General features: G+C 32.9%; 2 protein-coding genes and 1 pseudogene across 2 annotated transcripts; 2 read left to right on the forward strand and 1 right to left on the reverse strand.

Moving 5' to 3' along the window:
- Positions 1–1,064: 1,064 nt before the first annotated feature.
- LOC140670608 (uncharacterized) lies at positions 1,065–3,899 on the forward strand (annotated as a pseudogene).
- A 20-nt stretch (positions 3,900–3,919) lies between these two features.
- On the reverse strand, positions 3,920–12,127 carry LOC140670318 (uncharacterized). Its single transcript, XM_072900876.1, has 20 exons — positions 11,951–12,127; positions 11,716–11,835; positions 11,429–11,546; positions 11,095–11,341; positions 10,897–11,016; positions 10,357–10,447; positions 9,923–10,059; positions 9,668–9,765; positions 8,845–8,886; positions 8,489–8,492; positions 7,622–7,883; positions 7,055–7,180; positions 6,844–6,964; positions 6,383–6,641; positions 5,770–5,895; positions 5,350–5,440; positions 4,773–4,909; positions 4,410–4,542; positions 4,220–4,339; positions 3,920–4,101 (listed from the first exon to the last, which is right to left on the reverse strand). The coding sequence occupies exons 1-19, from the start codon at positions 12,092–12,094 to the stop codon at positions 4,289–4,291; spliced, it is 2,427 nt and encodes an 808-aa protein (XP_072756977.1). The 5' UTR covers positions 12,095–12,127; the 3' UTR covers positions 3,920–4,101; positions 4,220–4,288.
- Positions 12,128–12,425: 298 nt separating this feature from the next.
- LOC140670201 (uncharacterized) lies at positions 12,426–17,800 on the forward strand. Its single transcript, XM_072900770.1, has 6 exons — positions 12,426–12,632; positions 14,901–15,234; positions 15,400–15,557; positions 16,114–16,592; positions 16,686–16,890; positions 17,517–17,800. Exons 4-6 carry the CDS (start codon positions 16,291–16,293, stop codon positions 17,793–17,795), a joined length of 786 nt encoding a protein of 261 aa, XP_072756871.1. The 5' UTR covers positions 12,426–12,632; positions 14,901–15,234; positions 15,400–15,557; positions 16,114–16,290; the 3' UTR covers positions 17,796–17,800.
- Positions 17,801–26,245: the final 8,445 nt, after the last annotated feature.

Here is a 26,245-nt window from a genome sequence, read left to right on the forward strand (position 1 = left end):
AATTTGACTTATTACAGATAAAACTACTTCTAATAAATATGCAAGAATATTGTCTTTCCTTTAAGTCGGATGAGGAAAATAAAATATATAACTCGCATGAGTTGTATGCCCGAAAATTTGGATACATTTATACAGGTGAATTTAACGATTTAATAATATAAAATAACAATAATAATGATTCAAATATATTAAAAGCTGGGAAGGAAATGTAATTAATAAGAGCTGAGCGCAGTAAATAAACGTACAAAAATCACTTATGTAATCAATATGTAAAAATTTTCGTTAATAATAATGAACATTTCGGTCCTTCCGCTGCACAATCTTCAGTTATTTACCTTTGTCTGACGTTATAGTTAATAAAGATAGTTCAAGAGAAAAACCGATATACGTTTATTATTATTAAAATATATATTAAATAAAATAAAAAAATATATATTGATTTGTGTTTGCTTTGGACAAGAAATTAGCATTTTAGTCTATTGAAAATTATCATATAAATATTTATCGATATAAACAGTTTTTATTTCATAATTGCTATCGTCAGCAAATCTTTTATATGTTACCAAATTTTAATAAATAATGCAAATATTTGGCAATATTTTATAATTATTCGTAATGGAACTGTACACATATGTCACATGTAGAAAATAACCTAATACTTGAATAACTAGACTAAAGACTGAACGCAATAAAAGTCAACTGAAAAATTTTTATCAATAGCAATAAATAAAATAAGGAAAATTTTACTTTCATCACAAAATATTATTTTTTATGGCGTAAAGAAAAATCTGTTAAAAGACTGCGCGTGTTTGTAGAATAACTTTCCTATAATTTACATTCATACAATTCTTTCTCATAATCTTTTAGCATCGATAGTCTTTACAACAATGTCAAGATATTAAAAAAATCAATGAGAGTTTCTTTTATCATCACAGAACTGCTATCTTTTATTTAATGCAGTCAACATAAATTATTTAAAAATCCACAAAAAAATACTATCTTTGATTTTGAATACCTTTGAGTATAGTTACTCGGTATAGTCCTGAACACCAGTTGCGTACAATTTTAGCAGATTTATACCAGACAATCTCGTAATTTCGCGATCGATCGCAAATAGCCCTAACAGTGATTGCTTATTTCATAGAACGAATCGTGTTGACGACATGTGCATGTCACATACACATGATACTTAACATTAAACGGAATCTTTTATAAGAAACTGATCGATATCGTCGCGTAAGTTGAGTTTTGCTCGCACAAAACCGACAGTGGCGATTGAGAAAAAATATGCGTAATATCAACGAGTTCTTCCGAGAGTCGAACTACAACAACCTCCGCATTTTATTAACTATTTGCGGCGTGTGGCCCTTTCAAGCGTTCAATAAACGTTGCGCGATGTACGTCGGATTTACATTTCTATTCATATCCGTGATGATATTCGAGGTACATCAAGAAAGAAAAAGGGAGAGAGGGCGAGTGTTTTATCATTTTAAAGCATTGTGTACAGGTTGTAAAAAAATATCTGTCTCAATTTTCTCAAATAAACGTGCGCTTCTATTTCCTTGTAATATTTTATATGATATATTTATTTTTTTTTTTTTTTTTAATCTTTCCATATCAAATGAAAAGTAAAAGATTCAAGTTGCGAGGAAATTGCGAGGAAAAGTATTTTTTTTTTTTCTTTTACACTTTGTACACATTACTGTAGGAATTATACTAATCTTCTCAGAATTGAAATATATTAAATTATGACAAACACAGATGGTGTGTTTGTATAAAGTCTGGCCAGATTTTTTCGAAGTGTTTGACTGTTTGTCGATGCTATTTTATTCCATAACGTCAACGTTTAAATTGATCTACACAGTGTATAAATTACCTAAGGTGCGTAAACAAAACCAGTGCTTTGATTCAATCTTAATTGAAAGATTGTAACACAATTAAGATAACAATGGAGCGACATCGTATTTAAATTGACTTCGAGCTGCAGATCAAGATGCTTTTGGTGAAAATTCAAGAGCATTGGTGCTCTCCGAAAATGGATCAGGAAACCAAAATCTTGAATTCGTACTTACTGTATACGCGAAATTTATGCTACATTTATGCAGGTAAATTCATCGATTCAACGATATAATAACAATAATACACATTGGATTTGATCAGAAACAAAACATGTTAATCAAACATCTTGTAAATCAAAACGTGTAAATCTTTTATTATAAAATGTGAAAATATTTTATTTTTATTTTTGTAATAGACTATACCGTGCATATTAATATTTCAATCAAAAATATGCTTTTTAAAAAAAACTATCGAAACAGAAAAAAATAACTTTTAAAAATATGTCGTATAATTTTACACTTATTATATCTTGTGCTCATTAGATCAAGAGAATTATAATTATAATTATATTAAATTATAATTTTTTTTAATATTTGATTTCTCGTATATATAAAATGTAATAAAAGTATGTTTTATTTTTATTTCACCTTATAACAAGATAATTACTTATATTTGCGCATCTATTAAACTCTAGAAATGTGTTCATATCTATCAGGTAGTATAATTGGCCATGCTGTGATTTTCGCACTCACGCCTTTAGTAACTAAATTTTTCTTTGACAAATCTATTGACACCGTCGACACGTCAAACCAGACAAAGACACAACCTATCTATCACATTAACTATATGCTCGATTTACAAATGCAATATATTCCACTTTTAATACATTGCTGTGGCTTGTTTGCAGCTCTGAGGTAGGTTTGACGGATCCGCAAAAGTATTAAATCCTCTTTTCTCAAATTCACATATTTAAATAAAATTTATGTATTAATGTATATATTATAAAACGTCGATTTTCAATATACGATAATAAACTTTAGATATCGTTTGGAAAGAGCCATTGAACCTGAAGATGACGGTAACGATTTAGTAACAACGTTTACGTGGAATAAATGTTATTCGAATATCGTGTACAGCGTTCGCAGGCATTTAGAAGCGATACAATTAGTATATGTATACATATATGTATGATAATTCAGAATGTCTTAAAAAATAATAAATAATAACAAATTGACGTGTCTTCGTGCGTTATGTTAAATTCGCCACTGCCATAGAATCGCTCTATAGATTACCATTCTTCATTCACTTAATGATTAACGGGGCACTCTTAAGTATGGTAGGATTTCAGGTAATTTGTATTTAATAGCTATATATCCTATATGTGTGACATATATTCACAAGTACACATATATGTACACAATCACAAAAATTTCTAGCTAATGACAAATAAGGAAAGCATCGCTCGCCTTTTACCTTTTTACGTGAGTTATCTCAACGCGCTCATGATTAATACGTTTTTTGAAAATTGACAGGGTCAGAAGATCATAGACTGCAACGACAAGGTGCACGATTCCCCGGATACGTTTGATAAACAATGTACTTTTTTCAATAGAGATCATAAATCGCGTGATCTGTGTCTGTTATAAATGTAAATACGAATAGATTTATTTTATGGAAGCTGTACGAAAAAAATCAATTTATTTTTCGCTCTTTTAATGCTATCAAAATTAAAAACATATTTATCTCGAAATCTTTTAATAAAACAGATTGATGTAAATATAATGCTACTTATGTTTGCAGATACAAATTGGAATGGTACAGAATGCCTATAGTGTCGCAAAAGCTTTTGATAATGATCATGATAAGAAGCAAGAAACCACTGACGATAACTGCAGGAAAGATTATCGTATTGTCTTATGTAGTTTTTAATGCGGTGAGTTTTTAAATACCTTTTACTCTCTCTCTCTCTTTCTTTCTTTCTGTTTCAATAACATGAAATTTTACTTAAGGTAATGCGTACAGCTTTCTCATATTTTACGCTTCTACGGTCTGTGCAGTAAAAATGTGATGGTGATAAACAATTTAGGAGACATATTAGCGGCAACTTGATTTAATAACTAATAATTTCTTCACTAGAAGATACGTATTTTATAAAACTTTCTTTGTATCTTCCATACAAATATTCGCAAAAATTTTATGTAGCTAAATAAAAACTAGAGGAAAAACCGCAATCGTATAATACTTATACTCGTCTTCTCTTTCCTAGAAATTAATCGCACCAAAATTATTCAAATACTTCGATACTGTATCGCGCTGTATTTTTGTCACAGGTGATACTCTCCGAGTTCTGATCTATTGTAAATATATAGCTGTAACTCACGAGCGTTGTCGAGCAAACGGACATTGCCTGTAACTGCCGTCATTGATAATAGTTTTCGTGCTGCAATGCTCACTGCATAGAACACAGGACGGTGAAGTAAGAAAACGATGTGCGTACGACCTTTAAAAGAAAGGGAAGATAATCCGTCAACGTTTACGACATCAAATTTAATTCGAAGAAACTCGCTTACTGCAGCAAAGTTCTCCAAGTTTAGAGCATACAGTTTGCCCGCAGTTATCCTAATCGGCTTGTAACTCTTCAATAACATAAAGGCGATCATCTTTTTCACTCTCATTGAAGCCTGATACCATTTTCCGTCGGTCCTGAAAGGTCGACGTGTCAAATAGCGTTTATTGAAAGAATCTATCTATTTTATTTCAATCATTATTAATTTATTTCTGGCAAGTCTGTATTTTTCGTAATGCAGATACTATACACATCGAGTAACCTAGTGATTTGAATACGTGTAGGGTGTCATCACAGATTTCGAAATAATAATGAGTTACAGATCGCTTTCGTTGTCAAGATTGTGCAATCGTGTCACGGTACTCACGTGTATGCAAAAATTTTATCGGTATAGTCCGACAGTTGCTGACCCGGCCAGCTTTCGAGAAAAAGAACGGAAAACAAGCACACCGTGAACGACGCGAATCGCAAGGCCTCCTTTGGATCAGTTAATTTTACTACTGCCTAACTCATAAATAAAAATTATTTTCTCATACTTGCATATATATAAATACAGTACCGGCCAAAAATATATCACCTTTAGTATTTTTGAGTATAATTTTATTCAAGTGCAAAGTTCATGGATATTTATAATATCATAATATATGTTTTAATAGTAAATACAACTTAGCGAATAAAATATTTTTCATAAAATAATATAAAAACTTAATTTTAATAATATAAAAAATTAATTTTATAAGTAAGTAAATTAAATTAAATTTATGCTCAAAAATCCTAAAGGTGATATATTTTTGGCCGGTACTGTATAAATGTCTAAGGACATGTTTAGTCTAATTTTAAACAGGATAGTGCGATCTTAAAAAGGTAGTGCGTTTAAATTTGAAATTTCTTAATAGATCGGTATAATTATAATTGTCAAAGTTTGTACTGTTTCCAGCACTAACCTGGAATATTGTGAAAGTCATGCCCATCATATTGAAACCTAGTTGAAAAAAATACGATGTCGTATTCGCATTTTCGATACGTTTAGCGTACCTTAATGCCCGAGAAAAATTAATACAATTTATTAATAAAAAAAAAATGTTTAAACTTAAAATATAAATCAAACATGTATATTAATTATATTATGAATAATATGTATATTAGAAATAAAATTAGATCAATTGATTCAATAAATTGATTCAATTAATGTTAATTTATTCCTAAATGTAAATTTACAAATTTATACTTTCGCCATGCATGTAAGGGAGAAAAAAAATGTCGCAATTTATTTAAATAAAAGGTATGATAATGCATATCGAAATAAAAAAAATGAATAAAAAAAACAAGAAAATATATAAAGCATAATTCAGAGATATACTAACTCTATTATGTGGTTATGCATGATTACACAATTTTTCGCATCTCTGTACGATGCAGCCTCTTCTCTACTTCCCGGATATAAATCTATGTGTAGAGTGGCTGTATCAACAATCCTTGCTAGTCGATATCTAAAAAATGCTCATTGATGAACGTATCTTAGACACAATCGAATCCAAAGGTGTTGTTTAATTGTATGATAGAGAGAGAGAGCCTTAAAATATGAAAAAATTTAATATCGCTGTCTCTACATTATTCTTGCGATATGTAATTTCATGTTCATCTACTGATGTTGTACTGGATGAGATGAATTCGGGTAACATGTACGCATTAATAAGACATTCTATGAACAATGACAGATATTTATTACACAATCTCTTTCTCCCTCGTTCAACCAACTTACACGATGGGAAAATGTATGCTCCTATATATGTTGAAGCTCTATTGTATAAAAAATGCATAAAAGAAACGGGTGTTTTTTTTTTTTTTTTTTTTTTTTTTTCAATATGAGATGAAACAAAATGCGTCGAATTTCTCGCACGGAATATATTATGAAATATGCGTCTCAGATGAGAATGCTGTTCAGTCTTACAAAGCGTGCCATTATTGCGGAGTTACCCTAAGATCTCGCACATCCCGCACTCGTGTTGTACGTGAAACACCAACATCGAGTCGATCGCTACAACGATCGTGACGAATCCGAGGGTGCCGATGTACGAGTGCACCAGTAACGGATAATAATACTTCTGCGAGTCTAAAAAATATTCCGTGCGGAACATCAAGGGTTTCTCGGAAATGTTGTATAGACCCATATAGCTAGCTGTGTTTATTATCACCGGTACAACCAGAAAGGGAGTCATCGAGCCGTACAAGGAGACTGTAAATAATGTATCAATCAAGGATCGCACCCTACTTGTATCGATCTGCTTAAAAGATGTGCGATATTTTTTTAACTTAAAAATATATCTAAAAGTTAATTATTATTTTACATCAATTCTACACTTTTTCGTGTATAATCGATCGAAATGTATTTTTGAAATCTCCAAATAGTATCGTGGAATTTTCAATGTTATTTTTACCTGCGTAAGCAATTGTGACTTTTCTGCCCATCGCGTAACTTTTACACAGAATATCGTACTCATAGCTATACTTTGAATAAATATTCCAATCCTCCACCATTATAGCCGCGAGTCTCTTCATCTACATTTACGAATAACTATGCTTAAGTATCGTATAATATTATGAAGTATAATATTAATGACGTCGAATCTTCAGAAGAAATAAACATACCTGCCCATGATTGTATGTATAATTAATATGTTTACAGATGCACATTAAACTAATTACAAAAGGCGATGAGCTTTCCATAAACGCATCGATATCACCTGCGAACCATGCAGTGATCATGCCACCACCCTGTAAAATTTCTCAAAGTTGACGCGAAAAACTATATTTAATACTTATTTAAAATATCTTGCCAAAACAAATTCGAAAAAATCTTTTTGAAAATATAATACGTATACTTTTACGTATATTTTTCGCGATCTTAAGCTCTCATAACGTTCCACCCTTCCATCATATTGTCATCCTCGCAAAATAATGATAATTCACGCAATGTAAAATTTTGAATAGTAAGCATAATTATTATATAATAATATTATTTATATTTTAGATTTAGATAGAAATATAATTTCTGACTCTTGTGAAAAGAGGGAAATTTTTTCGTTCGCCATTAACTGGCGAATTTATAAATGCGTTATTAATTGATGCAATTCTTTGTGTATTATATTAATTCGTTGTCTTGACATATTTAACAATTTGATTTTTTAACAGGAATTTAGATAAACAAGAGTTTACCTGAATAAGTGCCTGAGAGAAAACCGCAGGCACGAAGACAATTTGAATCAGAAATTTTTCCCAAATCTCCTGATACGGCCACTGACCGATGAAACACATTAACACCTGATTGATACGCATATATTGGCCTTGAACACTATCCATCTTGACTATTCCGTAGCAAATATAACACTGCAACACTTGCAACCGGGCGAAAAACGCGCACGCAGGCAAAAGCCTCATTAGCCATTCCGTTTGGGCGACCCGTAATTGAATAAAAATACTACCGCAGACGTGGAATCGGATCGATACATATTGTAACATATACTTGAAGAGAGAGATAAATAAATTCTCGGCCCACCGTACGCCATACCACTTTTTGTAATCGAGCACGATACACGAGGGGTTAAAAATTTTATTCCACATAAAGTTAAAAGTGCATACGCAACGTTTTGCTTGAACCTCGCGATTGTTCCGGGTACAAGCAGAGGTCAATGTAAATATCACAATTCGCTTTCTACTGTCATAATATTGTTCTAGGATCTATTCTGCTTTTTTTCCTTCCGCGAAATACGCTTTACACGATAACGCGCTTATTTAGTATTTGCTGCATGCTATATGTAAAGTTGAAAGAATCAATTGTAACTTGATTGTAGATTTGAGAGGAGGAGATAAGTACGGATTTACAGAATCGAATTGTTTTGAATAACAGATTACACATGATCAAGTAAGTAAGGGTAATCATTTCATAGTATAAAAATACTTATAATTAATTATTATAATTAATTATTATCAAACATTTAAAAAGAAACAATATCATTATACATCATGCATTATATATCATATTACATATCATGCCATCTATTAGTAAAATATCGCATTTTTAACTTGACTATAATATTGCAAAAAAATTAAAAAAAGAATGTTTCAAATAACAGATGGCACATGATCAAGTAAGTAAGAATAATCATTCCACAGTATAAAAATGCTTATTAAAAATAATGGTATGCTATAGAAAAATATATTTACGCAAACGCGCGATGCAAATACGACATCGGTATACAATTCGTATTTATTTAATCTTGATGTTATAAAAGTACAATTTTAACAAAGAATAATTGATCGCAATCATTTTTCATTTTTTTTAAGTCAAATTTTATAGCTCACTTTCAGGTCGATGATTGCTATTTCTTGAAATCATTGATATTACGTCAACTTTCAAAAAGGAAATTCCATTATTGCACCGAATGTAGGAAAGTGAAATATGAAACAGCAGTTTTTACAATCTTGAAAAGAAGAACGGTCGATATCGTAAGTACAAAAAGTTAAAATATTAAATTGATTATCAATTATATATATCTACATATATTACATATGTATAAAACAAAAAATATGTTTTAATTAAGTTAACTGTCCCAATAGTATGTCACTTTTGCTTTTTAATTAATTTTATTAAACAATTATTTAACATATTTTTTATAATTAATTATTAAACATATTTAAAAATAAACAATATCATGATACATTATCATGCCATCTATTAGTAAAATATGACATTTTTAACTTGACTATAATATTACAAAAAAATTAGAAAAAGAATTTTTAATTGACGATGTTATCGTTTAATCTGGAACATAAATTAAATAAGTTTATATTTCTCTGCAAAACAAGAGGTATGTCGTTTCGTATTGCAATTTGGACAAAAAGATTATAAGTGACTTATAACTGGGTCATCAATAGACCGTTATTAAAATTTAATAATTATTTTATATACAAATATAAACCTTTTTATTTTAATCAAATATGATAGCTAAAAGTTTAGAGAATTATTATATAAAATATAAAATATAAATATTCGACTTATTATACTTCTTTTGTTAAACGTAAAAAAATCGTAGTCAACAACTTTAAATGACTTATAATTGAGACAGCTACCTTATATCACGAATATATAACGTAATAAATTTTTCCAAATAAATATTATTGTATGTCATGTGCCGTATAATTACAAGCTCGGAGCAGATTATCTTACCGTAGCGAATGTTTCCATGCATAAAACGAACATACCACCGGCCGTTAACACACAAGGCGGATGCGTTTTCATCATCATGAAAAGAATGAGCTTTTTCGTTCTGAGCGATGCATCATACCAGTTCAAATTTATTCTGCAATTATAGAAAAAAAATTTCCAACAGCTTTGTTGAGCTTTATCAAATTTCGAAATCGACTGTTATCCTCGTATTTTAATCACTATTATTTCCCGTCTATACAATTTAATATTACTTCATTATTTTGCTCTTTTTTTGCGTACAATATACGTACAAATTAGTATGAAGATATCCGCTATAATCTATTAATCTTTGAGCATTCAAACATTCAAAGCATAAATGAAATAGCAACGCCCACGATACTGCTATCAATTTAAAAAGTTCAGATGGATCGTCCGCTTTTGTAACAGCCTGAATAATAATTACATTAATTGTATAAAAAAAAAACTGATCAAATAAATTTTGTCGCATAGATGGCGTTATAAATAAAATGATAATTAAAAATATGATAAATCGAATAATGATATTTATACAATTATATATGGAATGAAAAGAGAATATTTATTCACCTTTCGTTCAATATATAAATCAATTAAAAAAATTATCTATTTAATTCTTTATTTGATGATCTATTGTTAAATTAATTTACGATATTCGTTATTGATTAAATTACCGTAAAATTATAATAAATACAAAACGCACACATACCCCAACACCCGTGACGCTCATAGCAATCATATTAAGTCCCGCATGGAACAAAAAGTGATTGGAATATGCAGCTTCTATGAGATTGACGAACCTTGATTTGAATATAAGCAAAATTTCACACGTCGCTCGATATCGCAAAAATTGACCAATAAAAAAACATTTGCGTAAAATGCACATTATTTTAATTTTGATATTTAGAAGCGAAGCGTTTAACCACCCTTCATCGGCGAACATCGAGTCAGTGATGTATATTTTAAAACTGTTTCATAAAGCTTATGTGATAAACAAAACAAATATTTTACACGTGTATCGTACAAAAATATCAATTCTTTTTAATTAAAAATTTTTCTTCTCTTACTTATCATGTTTTAGAGAAACAATATTTAAGAATATAATCTATAAGAATTCAAATCCATTGTAAAAATTTATTCTGCGATATAACAAAATTTTTTCACAAGTCGAAACTGACCCAAGGTCCGTCGAGAGTAAATATCCCGACAATCAAATTATAACAATCGAATCTGTGCAAATAACACAAACCTTATAGCAGCTTTGTGAGCTCGAACACACTGTGTCATGTTTCGATACGCTCTATCCTCCGTAATCGGAAGATTGACATCTGTCAAACATTTCTCCTGTATCGCTCGTTCTATTCGCGAGCTATAGGAATAATGACATCATTCTTAGAGACAACCTTTTCGCCAAATCTTACTCCAGAAGAAAGAAACTGCTACTCACCTAGTTATAATAAACAGTCCGCAAGCGTGTTGCACAAATATCACAAACATCGCATCAGACGCGACGATGGAAGTGATGCAAATTATAGCAGTGAGATATCCGTGAATTAAAATCGCAAAATAATATTTGTCCATATCGACATAATATTCGACTCTGTGCAACAATGGCCGAGTTTCATTGGCCGTGTGGAAAATTAACGGTGGCAAAGGCGTCAACAAAAATATTAACAATACTGTAAACATCGTGTCTAAAAAGAAAATGTCAATCAGAGATATAGAGAATTTTTAATTAATTGAATAAATATCAGAAATTTCTCGTATCATCATTTACTGACAAATGTAAATAGTCGAAAATTTTCTGCCATTGTCCGCGTACTTTTGAAGAATCTCTCTGTCGCTAGAATTTCTCAACGAATGAAAATCATCTCGTATTCGATCGAGCAACATCCTCATCTTAAAAATATAAATTCACTTGTGTAAATTATTTTTGGGTAAATTTTATTATTTTGAATAAAATATCTGTGTTGACGTAATATATGTTTTGAATATATTACGTCGAGACGAATAAAAACTATTATGCCTCCTGGGAGAGATACATGATAAACTGAATAATCGCACCTACCTCCTTCACGCACAGCCTGGAATTTATTACTTTTGTTATACCTGATATGTCAACCATTATCGGAGTAAGGCACTCGATCACGATGTCCATGTCGTGAATATCGGAAAACATGCTAAATAACTTAAACGAGGTAATTATTATAATTACACGGAAGAAAAATAATTAAATCCAGCAGAAAAACGAATAAATATAGTTTACGGATTTATGTATTTCTCCGGAGAAAAAAACGATATACCTTCGTAAGAAATTGCGAACAAGCTATAGTCCCTATGACAGTGATTACAATATAGTTCGTCTTGAAGGATTGGTAAGGCCATTGGCCAACTGCCAAGAGAAGAATTTTATTGACTCTATAGTTGCGACTATCGAAGAAGTCCATTTTCCTTAAGATAATAGAGTACTGACGGAGAAAGAGAGAATTATGCCAGCCCTTTGATCCCTACCATGTCCATTAGTCATATCTACAATATTAACAATTCTTTATGTAGCTCGACTTTTGAAACAATTTTGCCAATTGAACTTATAGTCAATGCCAATGATTGCTGAAACATATATATCTCTTTCTATAGTTTGATATTCGCCTACGTCAGATAAAATTATCAAAAATTTCCTGCCACTTTGTTCTCTCTATTACCTATCATTTTGATTGAAAGTATCAATTTTCAGGATGCTTCTTCATCTGATATCTTGACTCACATGTAAATTTTCTTTTACGCATCGATAAACTGAACAATATATAGAACAGGATATAAGGCTGAAGACTTAATCATTGGTTCCATTATCATGTATCGTTGAAAATACATATTTTTCGATCAGAAGATCTTGCAGGTTTTTTTATAAGAAAAATTTCCGGAAAACAAATCTCTGCCTGATGGAGCGTCAAACATCGCGACACTAATATGGAAAATTGCAATTTAGTAAGTATAATTATTTCTTACATAAATAAATATATATATAAATTTCAAAACTATTATAATTATTAATTATTAAATATCAAATTAAATGTTATGCCAGCATATGTCACATTGTTATATTAACATATTATGTTATTATATACATTCTGTGGTGTTACACATTATACAACACATACATAGCCAACACGTCATTATTCTATTTTCGGAAAGCTTCTAAAATATTTTTTTAAAAACACGTTTTAAATATTTTGTATAAATTACTCCGGAAAAATTTACCGCGAATAATGTGCAATGCAGTTTCAAACATTATAACGAAAAATTTAATAGGTTCGGGATTTTGCCACGTGGTTATGATGCCATATGGCTCTCGAGAACGATTCGTTCTCAAAAGTGTCGAAACTGAAAACAGCAATAGAGTCAATCTATCACGCGCTCGTCACGCACTCCACCCTACGAATATAGTTTCTAATTGGATGCGGAATTAAATAGAAAGCTGACGAAAGGTTAATGAGTATATGACGAGGGTACTTTCAATCATGACTGTAGTTTGAAAAATTTCAAATCAGAAAAATATGTATAAAATCTTCTCTTTAATATACATCTATATATTTATATAGTTAAATAGTTTAATATTACAAGAAAAAAACATCAGCAAGTCACACACGTTGTTCATGTCGGACATGTTTAAATGTCCATTCAGTAGTATCGATTAAATTCTTTGGTTCGTCCGATTGCAAGGTGTCTTTCCTCTCGAGTGCACTCGAGTTCCCTGCCCCTCGACTTTATCACGAGATCTCCCGCCTCACCAACACCTTACACTTTCCTTCAAACTGTATCACGATTCATATAAGACTATTAAAAATTCCCTATCAACGACATCGCGCACGTGCGTCCGAGAGAGAGAGAGAGAGAGAGAAAGAGAGAGATATAATTAAATTTCATCCAATGTCGCCATTCCGCTTTTATTTCATTTGCAACGAGGAAATGAAAATTAAACTTTTTGTTAACGCGTTTCTATATTTTTCATGTATTTGCTATTAATTAATCAAAATGTTGGACGTTGTTATATATTATTGTCATTATTTTTTTATTGGTTTAGGAGTAAAAATTTCAAGTCTTTGAGTCATGTTTGCTGTCACGATTCGGATCTTGGTGCTGTTAACGTTAACGCGTTTCAATCCTACGGTAGAGCATCGAACACGGGGACTTTGGTTCGAATACAATCTCTCGTGCAAGGGCTTCCTTCCGGCGCCGTGCGCATCTTTATCCCGAGATCTCCCGTCTTCGGCTGGCCGACACCTTGCGGCTCCTCTCGTTATGCGTTCATAGACGGATGCCACGCGCGCCGACTCTGGCCCCATTCCTTTCCGAGGGGTAGATCCCCATGGGAGATGGATATCGCTAATTGTCTCAAGGCGAATGGGCCGTGATGGTAGCAGCACGCGACCGTTGTATTCTACTGCCTTTTCCCTCTCTCTATTCCTCGACTGCTTCATTCGCGTCATCCGCTTTTACAATTCCTCTATTCTACAGGGTGTTCATTCCATCGCATATCGATGCTGATTGATATTATGTGAAATATTTTTAACGTTTTACATATGTATATAACGTGTGTCGTTGTATTATGATAAAAATAATTAATAATAATTATTAAAGGAAGACTACAATCAGACAAAAAACACGTTAAATTATTCAATAATATGTCACTGAAATACTACTCCTACTCCGTACAAAGCTAATAATTACGCGAATAATACGTAGATATAATTTTTATTTTAAAATTTAAATCCTGACAACCTTAATTCAATCCGGAATACCTTATATATCGTAGTCGTTTACGCTTTATCTAAATTTCCAGAATTTAAATACCTTGAGCCTATCAAAGTATCCTTTTAATCCAGCGATACAAACCTAACGAAATATCGACAGCTTTGAAAAAAGTTTGACTCTATCTGACATGACATACACAGTATTATATAATTCTGAAATATAAGATAGCGGCATCTAATCTTTATTTAATAGGATTGCAATACTGCAAATCTTAGAAATAATAAATTAAACAAAAGCATTAAAAAATTGTTATTTTTTTTATCAATATATATTTTTTATATCAATCAAAAATTTTAACGCTAGAATAGATAGAATAAATTTTTATGTAATATCAATTTATCGATCCATACGATTATTTGAAAAAAGAAAATCTTATTTTCGGACAGCAATTGAATTTGGAAACCTGCAGCTATACGTATTTTTTACTTTATATATTTTCAGACGAAAAACCGCGTTTGCAAGGATCGGTTTCCTCTTCCCGTACATCTTCGTTGTTCTTTTCATATTGCTTACACACAAATGTGGCGAATATAATACGACATATATAGTTATTACACGTGGCGTCTATTGTGGTTTCTATTGTGAAAGCATCTGTCGTTCCGCCATCGGTCGTCGTGACGAACCGAACGCTGACAGCAAAGGAAGAAAAAAGGCGGGAAATCGGAAATTAAAAATTAATTTCCGCGCATATCGCCGGTGCATCATTTCCGGAACATCAACGCCGGAAAATTCGAGGAGAATATCGCAATATTGTAATGGATTCATCATCATCCGCGTAAGCTTCCGACAAACTCGCATAAAAATTTGACAAGCCTTTCAATCAATTTCTAATCAACAATGTATACAGAAGATACAATTACGACTTTTGACTCCTTCTGCCTCTCACTTTGCCATATTCACTTCAAAATCAGCGCAGGCATCTTTCTCTTTTCTCTTTCAGGCCACCGACCGCTTCTTGGCGAACCGCGGCTCGCAGCGCGGGCGTGCCTACGGAACGGGCATCGAACAACCTGAAGAGAAGAGGGGTAGGTACAGAAGGAAGCCGAATGAACCGCTGCCAGGTGTACGCATCGCTTATAGGGATAGGTAGAAAACAAGGTGGGTACCATATGTTGATCTGCTGACGGACGCTCCGGCACGCGTCGAGCGCACTCAAACTCGAGCCTTTACACCGCGAGGATCGGACCGGTGTCCACCCTGGTGTCCTTTTACCGATCTCGAGCACCTCTGACAGTTAGTCACGACGCTCCTTTTCCACGAGGCTGCGGCATTTAAAAAATCCAAAGTGATTAGAGAGAGAGAGAGAGAGAGAGAGAGAGACTGTCAGTGAAGACGAGATTAACGTGAGAGAAATCGATCGGATCGATTTCGATTTATAGGTGATGTGCCGGATAGTAAATTCGATTTGACATTTATACCGGATATATCTTATTAGATATACGATCGTAATTTAATTGGGCAAACAAATACGACAACAATTTTGCGATAAAAGTCATCGAAAGACCAAATAAATGTGAAATCATTTACTCTGCAATGTATATGAGTACTAAAAACATATACATATTTATAATACCTAAACACCTTACTTAGTTGCGTTAACAAATTCAATGGAATGTGAATGAACAGTGATGGATCGTGCCTTAACTTTTTCTAGCGTGACATCAAGAAAATTTGAACGAGAAATGTCATAAAAATTTACTCATGTGAAAAGTAGAAACACTTTTGCACTTGCAAAAAAAAAAAAAAATTATTTTTACTACAAAATCCATTTAATGAGACAACTCTGACCAAGCGTTCTCGCTGAATCGATTTGAAATAACAATCTACAATCATGGCCCTGCTGTCGAATCATCACTGCAATTATCAGAGCACGCAGTCCGAGATGCTAACACCCGCATACGCGAATCCAGGGAGAAACTATGACCCCCTGTATCCGTCACCGTACAACTCCCCGAATTACGATTCCACCAGAATCGCGTATAGAGACAGTTGCACACACGAGAACGAGCTTACGCCGCGAAGGGAGGCCGAGACGCTGGATTACGCCAAGGACGTAGTGTCGGAATACACGAAGACCCCGGAAGGATACGAGAGAGGACCGTATGGCGTCTTGACGCCCGTCACGCCGCAAAGGTAATCACTATAGTAATCACTATGTTATGGGGGAAAAGTATTATCGCGAGAGATTTCACTTCAGAATTCGTCATTCTCTCGCAAATTTATTAGATACGAGCCGCCGCATTCGATGGATCAAACAAGGTCGCCGCGATCGATGTTGTACGAGGAAAGCTCGATGGATTATCATACACCGCCCTATTGCTACGAGACTCCTCCGCAGGAACCGAGATATCAACCCCTGGAGAATAGCAAACCGATCATCACGATCGTAGAATCTCGCGCCAATTGCTGGGAACCTATCATCTCGACACAGGTAATTACAACCAGTCGCTACTTTGTAAAAATTAATTCATTATAAAATTTAATAGAGCAATTAATTATGACAATTATGTTGCCTCGAACGAAGCTAATAATTAATCTTCCACTAATAATCGCCAAGTCATTGACTCATATTTTAAATACTGCATTATAAATCTTTATAAATAATATTTTATAAATAATCGAAATGAATATTTCATGTGTGAATTGTAGGAAAATATTAATAATTTTTATTTTGCAATGATTTCTCTTCCTTTTTTAATTATAATATATAAGTGTATTTTTTTAGAAAGAAAAAATATGTTAAAAATACAATATATATATATTATACATAATTAAAATCTATTATATAAACTATTCTATTTTGCGATATATATAAAAAATCTTCCAACAATCAAAATTAATCCAGTGCTATCTACTATCCGAGAGTTAAATGTTTGGAAGCCTAATTATGATTATTCGTAAACAATTAATTGAAAATAAAATTTAATAAAATAATCAATTTTAGTGTCCTAAACAGAGATAATTAAATATCTTATAAGACAATATTTTTAATAACTAAGGAATAATTGAAAACGTATGAGGGATTTCGTTTTTGATCGAGCTGCAAACTTTTTTCAGAAAATGCCGACGACCCCGCCAGTGAGCCCGCGAAAGGGTCGACGAAGATCGCGCGACGTCCCACCGTCACCGACGGTGCTCAAACGTCGTCGTCTCGCCGCGAATGCGCGTGAAAGACGTCGCATGAACGGATTAAATGACGCCTTTGACAAGTTACGGGAGGTCGTGCCTAGTCTTGGGACCGATCACAAGCTCAGCAAGTTCGAGACTCTACAGATGGCACAGAGTTACATAGCTGCTCTGTGTGATCTTTTGCAGAGGCACGATAGTAAAAGATAGACGGATCCAGCCGAAAAATGCAAGTACTTTGTGCATGTTTTATGCATGTTTTATACTCTGCTACTGATCACTTGAATCTAATCTGCAAGAAAGTCTTATGTATAACAATAATCTAATCAACTGTTCCTTTTTATTATATAACAGAAAATTTAAATATAAATTTTTACATAATTTTCTTAACTGTAGAAATAATTTTCTCGTCAACTTTAAAACAAGTGAATTAAACTATCACTGAATTGTAAACTGTTTTAGAGTTTTGAAAGTCAGTTATTATTAAAATTTAATACGGTTTGCGAATAGACAGTGTTTTATGAGTAATTAATTACATAGGAAGCGATAAAAATAGTTGCTACGCAAAGTTAATTTGTTATATGATCCTAGAATGTAAAATAAAACGCACAGATTATATTTCAATAAATATTTTTAAAAAATATGACAAGCCATTTACGGCATCTATTGCAATAAGACTGAATTACATAGTTAACGCCACTATTACCATAAAGTTGTAAGATCAACTTTACTAATGACTATTTTTTATCATAATGCGATAAGTGGCAAATTGTTTAATCATGTTTAATATATATATATATATATATATATATATATATAAAATATGCTACAGATTTTGTAAAAAGTATATATTTTTTAAAATATTTCTAATACATTTTCAAATTAAATTTAAACGTTAAAAGTAACATTAACTAGTTCTTTTTTTTACATATAAATATATGTGCGTTTGCATTTTATAGTATCTATTTTAGTTTAAGAAGACGAAACAGCTAAAGATCCAAAGAATAAGCGTGACAAATTTAAAGATGTATTAGATTTAATTGTAAGATATACAATTACTTTATTAATTCTATAATTTTACTAAAACTGAAAAGAATATAATTTTTGAATTATTTCCCGAAAATACAAATTATACTATAATTTCCTTCTCTCTCTCTCTCTCTCTCTCTCATTGTATTATTAGTACTTATAAAAGCATTTTTTTAGTTGAGGAAAGTTTTATATTTAAGATAAATAATACTATACAAAAGGCTCTATATATGTACAAATAATACATTAATAAAATCTGCAAATAAGAGCCACGCACAGGAATTAAAGTGCAAAAAAGAAAAATCTTTGCGTGGCTCTTTTTTGCTAATTTTATTAGCATATTATTTATATTTAAGATTATTGCTATTCTTTTTAACGAGCTATAAAACGTCCATTGTAAATTTTTAATTATTATTGTATCTAGTCAAGAGATTATTACGATTATTAACTTCAATAATTTCTAAATGATAAGCGCCAAAGAGATTTGAAAAGAATAATGGCGAAGAAATTGTATTTAAAGAGTTATTGTATAATCGACCAAAGATTTTTATAAATAAATAAAAAGCGTTATAAATGTATTCAATAAGTAGATATGTCATTATAAACATCGTAAGACAATTGATTTATTATAAAATACAGATAAGTATAAGAAATTAATTGTACCAAATATATGTAATCATATGATTGATTTTGTACACTCTTGTAAATAAAAAAAACTATGGAAGAAAAAATCAGATAAAAATATGATTATTTTCTGCAAAAATGGCATAATCAGATAAAAAATCTACAAGCAGTCGCCATCTTATGTTGTATACATGGAAACTACTTGAAAAGAGTTAAAGACATTTTCATTATTTGCGCAAAACAATTTTTTCGTTCTGCATTAATATAATTTTTTTTGCAATCATGCACAAATGCAGTTGTATTAAAAATATCAAAAAAGAAAGAAAGAAATATTTGTAATATTTCTTGAATCTAATGTGAATGTGACATCCCATAATATCAATCAATCTCTTTAAAATTAAAAGAAAAATTTAGTTATAGTGGACAATTTCACTTTGTTTCATTGCTTATATTTTAAGCCATACAAACTATCTCAATTAAATATAATTAAACAGGATGAATCGCTATATAATATGACATACGATGTCATACCGCATATTCTTCCGGTCATCTCGTGCATAAACGTCAATTTTCCGGTGCTGCACGCGGGCGCGTGACCGGCACACGCACTTGTTGCTCACCTTTCCCTTTGGAAGATTCCCCCTCTCTCTCGCAACAAACTCCCTTCCGGATACGAGCGATTCCCGCGCACTTGCCTCGGATGGCGCCTTCATTATTTCCAGTTTTGTCATCACACACCTTGTCTTCGACAGTGGTCACTTTCTCTTTCCTATGTATAATAATAGGATATGACGTACATATATTTTTATATTTATTGTAAAGTGTGTCTTTTCGATACCGTGAGAATTCCTTGCTATTGCGTAGACGCTACCCCGTATATAATTTCATTCTAATTACTTGCGTCTGTTTATTTCCCGATTGTGTGTATGCTTTTTTTCATTTCTGAATTGACTGAACAGACGAACGCAAATTAAAAAAAAAAAAATATAACGTTGCGCATATGACAACCGACAGCTGTTGCTGATACTACTGGGGTACATTGTTCTCGCAGCATGTATATATATATATACATATATATATATATATATATATATATATATAAATGTGTATTGAAGTACATATACACTATTTTTATTTATAACGGCCGTTCTGTTAAAAAAGATTTATTTATCATTTAATCAATGGTACTATTCATTACGTCTGTATAAAACTGTAGCGAAATCAAATTCGCGAAATATGCTTTTCCCAAAATAAATATGATAAAAAAATTTATTCGTAATAATTTTTCCCCTCATAAATAATAAATCATATTTTTATCTGCGTGTCAAACAAGCTCGGAAAAATATAATTTTTTTAAATTAGTATACCTATTTTTATTTATAACAGCTGTTCTGTTAAAAAAGATCTATTTATCATTTAATCAATGATACCATTCATTATGTCTGTATAAAACTGTAGCAAAATCAAATTCGCGAAATATGCTTTTCCCAAAATAAATATGATAAAAAAATTTATTCGTAATAATTTTTCCCTTCATAAGTGATAAATCATATTTTTATCTGCGCGTCAAACAAGCTCGGAAAAATACAATTATTTTTGAATTATTGTACCTATTTAATTTTCATAATTATCACACATTGATTTTCAATATAATACTAGTTTATGGCACTAAAATGATTTATCTACAGTAAATCAAAACAAAAAAAGAATATCGATGCTCCCTTTCTTAAATGACCATCGACGCTTTGTACATTGAATTTCAGAGAGAGAATGTCACTCGTGCCCGGACGCTTGTCGAACAACGTCCGGGAGCGAACAGACAACATTCCTTACGACGATCCCGACGATGACCCTAAGAAGGCGATAAGGGCTGTCGGGAGAACGAGAGGGGAAAATGCGGACGTGAAACGAAACAGTGAGATGTCAGGGTGATGTGCACGCGTGAGAATATGACGCGGCGTCCTTAAAAGGCGTCCGCTTGTACGAACGCTCTTTGATTGATCCGGTCGAATGATCAATTAACGCACGTCGAATTTCTCTCGGCGGATTGGTTATTCTCGAAGCCCGGGGCCTCTTGGCCCGTCGTGGATAAAAAAGAAACGAAGAAAAAAAGATCACAAGAGAATAAAAAGTAGGCAACAACGCATGTCAACCGGATATTTAATTCTTTGTATTAAAAAGCTGAAATTTTTTCCTCCGATCTTTGAGAAAATGTAGCGCAAAGAGGGGTAATAATAACTAAACGATAAAATAAATATTTATAGCGGACGATTATCTCTTGGACAAATCTAGAAAAATATAACAGACTGAAGTTCTAAAGTTTCAAATGTTCTAAATTCAACATTATATTTCTGTTTGAAAGATGAAGACGGAAAGGCTGTCCAAGTCAATTCGCGGAGAGAAGGGTATCCAGACGGATCGGAATACAAAATCCCTCAATCGAGCCCTTTCCTTCCGTTTGATTGGCGAAATCGAGAAGAAAAAAAGAATCCGTTTCAAGGTACGTAGGCGGACAGCGGCACGTGCCCCCACAATAGAGCTCGTTAGCGATTTCGTATGATTTCCTTTTTTGTTTCTTTCTCTAGATGGACGTCCACCTTCCTGTCGTAAATAAGGATCCCTTCCAGCACCAGATGTCCAGTAATTAGCGATCATTAATTACCTGAACGGACGGACCAGCGTTCGGCGCGGTTACCGAGAGAAAAAGAGAAAGAGAAGATTCCCGATCTCTTGTGATATATCTCTACTAAACGCTAAGACACGCTTTAAACGTAAGATATTTTTTTATTCTCGGGGGAGGGGATATATTATTGGGACATATAATTATTTCTTAAAAACATATATTCCACGACGATGTAATGCTTTTTTTTTGTGTGTGAAATCTCACGCAACATTTTATTGTGTGAATAAGTTCAAAGAAAGTTTAAAAATTTTATTATTTATTAATATCATCGATAAATTTCATGTCTAAAAATATGATTTTAATAATAATATTGTAATAATAACAAAATAAGCTAAAGATAATGGCGTCTATATACTTGAATATAAAACATATATATAATAATAGATTAGCGTCAGCTTTATAAAGCTCATCCAAGTCAGAAGAAAGGCATGGCTAATATCCCGTTAGAAAGAAGGGCGTACACAAGGGCGCGGATACGTTTCCAAAGGGAACGAGGAGACAGCGGGAAACTGTGAGACAGATTTTGACCGAGTGGTCACTCGGCTGTAGGGCGTGACCAGAAATGGTCAAGCATCGAAAGGATCGCTGAAAATCGATTTCAGGCACAATTTGCGCCGATCGCGCCCTTTCGACTCGGGAAAACAAATTGGCTCGGGAGATTCGATTATCCTTTTCATTTTCCTCGTTGTTCCTGCTTGTCCGTATCGATACTTGTCAGTGAGCTGTGCGAAAATTCAAATGGATGTACGTAAAAAGTATGTCGAGAGATCTGGATGATTATTGTCTCGAAATCAAATTTAGATCGCAACGTCTACCCCGTCGCGTCCCGTGGGAGACGATGCGATTCGTTCCAGGCTGCAGGTACAACGAGAAGACGAGCCGAGAAGTGAACATTTCGGGGCACCTTTCGCTACCCTTATGGTGTCAAAGTCGACACCCCGGACGAGATCAATTTTATAGCCATCTGACTCCGTGTCGGACGAATTTTTCCATCGTCTACGACATGAACTCGTAAACTCGTTAATCCTTTCGGCGATCGGAGAATGATCGTTGAGACGATCTAACAAGAGGATGCGCGGAACCAATTATCAGAATCAGTCTAACTCGTTCGCAGGATCTTCTATGACTACGTCTTGAAAAAATTTATTTCTTTTTGAAAAACCCGCAATCTAAGAAAGCGTAAATTATTAATTATTTGTAACATCATTACTCAATTTTTATTTAATCAATTAACTACGAAATATTTTTGGATTTAAATCGAATATTATTATATTCTTTATTACATCTTTCACAATCAATGTAGAAACGATTATTTTCGTACAACTGCGTACTTGAAACGATTTTTAAAAGTATCTCAATGTTTATTGCGTTGACAAGCATTAATATAAAAAAAACATCTTGTTTGAAAAAAAAAAATACAATGCTAAAATAACGTATATGAGCCAATGAATGTTTTAATGAGCAGTTTTATAATCTCCGTATCAATCTGCTTGGTCATTTAACTTGATGCTTTTCATTAAGAAGCGTGCGGAAAAATAAACGAGCGCTTTGATACACCGACTGATTAGTTTTGTTCGCTAGTTATTAAATTAGTCCTCAGGAAAACTCGTCGAAAAATGACCGTGCGTTTTCCTTGCTCTTATTCGTGGCAACGATAACGTCAAATAAAAACGGACGAAAGGTATTCGAACGCGCAATTAACACGCTTAATCGACATCGCGCGCAATCAATATTCAACGAAAAGAGCCGAAGAAACGAAAGAGAAAACAAACGAAAAGATATCCTCGAGCAAGAGCGGTCCGATAAATCATAAGTGTTGCTATACTACCGATCGCTATGATATAATAATCTGAGTTCTCGGTAAAGATGTCCCCGGAGGAGGTGCGTTCAAAGAAACTCCTTGCTCAGCCAGAAACTGCACGAGATAGCCGGTTTTCGATTGCCGTTTCGGTCGAACGTTCAGCTCGATTATCGAATCATTCTTTATATATTCTTAGATTCTGTCTTTTTAAAACATTAAATATTAAAAATCTCAAAGATATTTATTTATACATCTCTCGTCATGTTTTAACACTTTTTAATATTTTTTAATACTTTTTCTAAGTAATAAGCGTTTCATCGATCTCAATAAAATATTTGTCGACAAAATATATTTACAAAAATTTGCAATTAATGTGAAATGAAAACGTCTATTCTTTCGAAACACACTTGCGAGATTTTATTGTGTGTAAGAAAATTAATTTCTCACTTTCATTCATTTTAGCGAATTTGCGAATTTTTTGTTAAAAATGAAAGAAAATTCGTTATAATTCACGTGGTTAAAAAAATCTGTCAACAAACTCGACATATCGGAATTATATTAAAAGATTGACATTTCTCATCTGATGCAATGCTTCGTACGTAGAGTAATATAAATATAGTGAGATAAAATAACAATATAAAATAATAATATAAATGTAACCCTATAATTGTCTATGCATATATGATAGAAGAAAAAATTCGTTCGAGACGATAGAAAAACGACGTATACGTATACGAGACCCGGCGAAAAGAAAGAGGAGTCGCGCCGAAGATGAGTTCACGTCACGCATATCCGTCAGAAATTATAGGAATAATATATAATGGCGCGTGGTGCGCAAGTGAGAAGTAAAAGGCGCAAAAAGGGAAGGGGTTAAGAAGAAACCACATATTACTAAACTCAGTTCACGGGCCATTCAGCGTCCGACCGAGCGCTCTACACGTTAAATTTAGGTAGAGACCTCGACGTCTTATTATTTTTTATTGCCGTCAGTTGCAGGGAATAAAATAATCAACGGGTCAACGCACGAGGAGGGCCTATATATCGTCGCTCTAATTAAGCCGAAAATTACTCCTCGCGCAAAGAGAGAAGCGGATTTATATAGAAATTAATAAAGTTTAAATTTAAATAGAGATATATATTCCGCATATATATATATATATATATATATAACGGAGAAATATATATTCTCTTCTCGTTTCTCTCCCATATTAGATAACATTACTCGATGAGAAACGTGAGACTTGATGATAATAATAATAAATCGATACGACAAATTAATATTTCATTATCGATATGTATTCCAAATATTTCACATCAATTTGCTGCTGCTATTATTTCAAGCTATTATTGCTATTATTTGCAAAGCGACATTTTTTTGACATTTAAGATATACATGAGAAATATTCAATTCGTTTTGTAAAATTATCGAATATAGAATAAAACCGATCGCTATGTGAGCCAGGAAAAAAAGAATTATTAATTTCAAATCCAGAAGAATGGTCATTGATCATGGACACGTCCAAGCGCTGTCGGGTCTATTTCGTGCGATACAGAAAAAAAAAAAAAAAAAAGCTCCGAAGATTCTCTCGCGGTTCTAATCGTCCGCGACAAGCCACATCACGGATATTGCCATATGTTGGGCGCGATATGCTTGCAATTACGTCGCGATCGGTATAAATTATTACCTTGGCATTCGTATGCCCTGGCATTATCGCCACCGTGTTTCTGAATTCGCGTCACTCTCTACACGGCCGCGACTGCCTAAATTATTGCATTCGCGGACGCCATATTATCGGCACGCGCCCTGTCCGAAACATGGCGCACAGATGACTACTATGATGAATACCTCTCGCGCGCGGAGCATTCAGGACGAATCCCAAAGGAGCGATCAGCGACACGTCTGCTGGAACAGATTGGCGAAAGGACATCTTGACGAGGATTCAAGACGATTGGATAGTCGTCAGAAACGCTCGACTGGAGAGGAAAAATTGATCTCGATAAATTTAAATTGACATTCAAATCAATAAATTCCACAAAATATTAAATTGGAAAATTGGAAATCGAGAAAAGTAAATTATACGTAACGGTTGTGAGCGCCGATTATTTGGAAAGAAAGAACTAACTATATATATTGTTAATTTATTAAATGTAGTTAATAACATTATTGAAAGAAATCGACTATCGATCAAATCTAGCTTAAACGTCGCTGTCATTAAACATGAAATCACGTATAGATTTTTATTTGTGTTGCTAACTGATCCTCTTGTAATTGCATATCTAAGGTCATCGACTATCTATTAGTTAAGCATAATTCTTCAAGCTGCTTGACGTTGTACGTGTCCATCGTAACTGTAAATGTTGCATTACGTGGCGATACGAATCGATGTAAGAACTTCAAACTAGCATGGATGGAAAACGCAAAAAGGAATAGGCTCCAAAAAAATAATGCAAAATCGATGACAAATGCGTACTGTCCATCCAATCGAACAGTATTTCAACGTAATCTCCTATGCACGCCTTTAT

This window comes from Anoplolepis gracilipes, chromosome 10 (assembly GCF_047496725.1).
Source record: "Anoplolepis gracilipes chromosome 10, ASM4749672v1, whole genome shotgun sequence".
NCBI classification, from domain to species: Eukaryota; Metazoa; Arthropoda; class Insecta; order Hymenoptera; family Formicidae; genus Anoplolepis; species Anoplolepis gracilipes.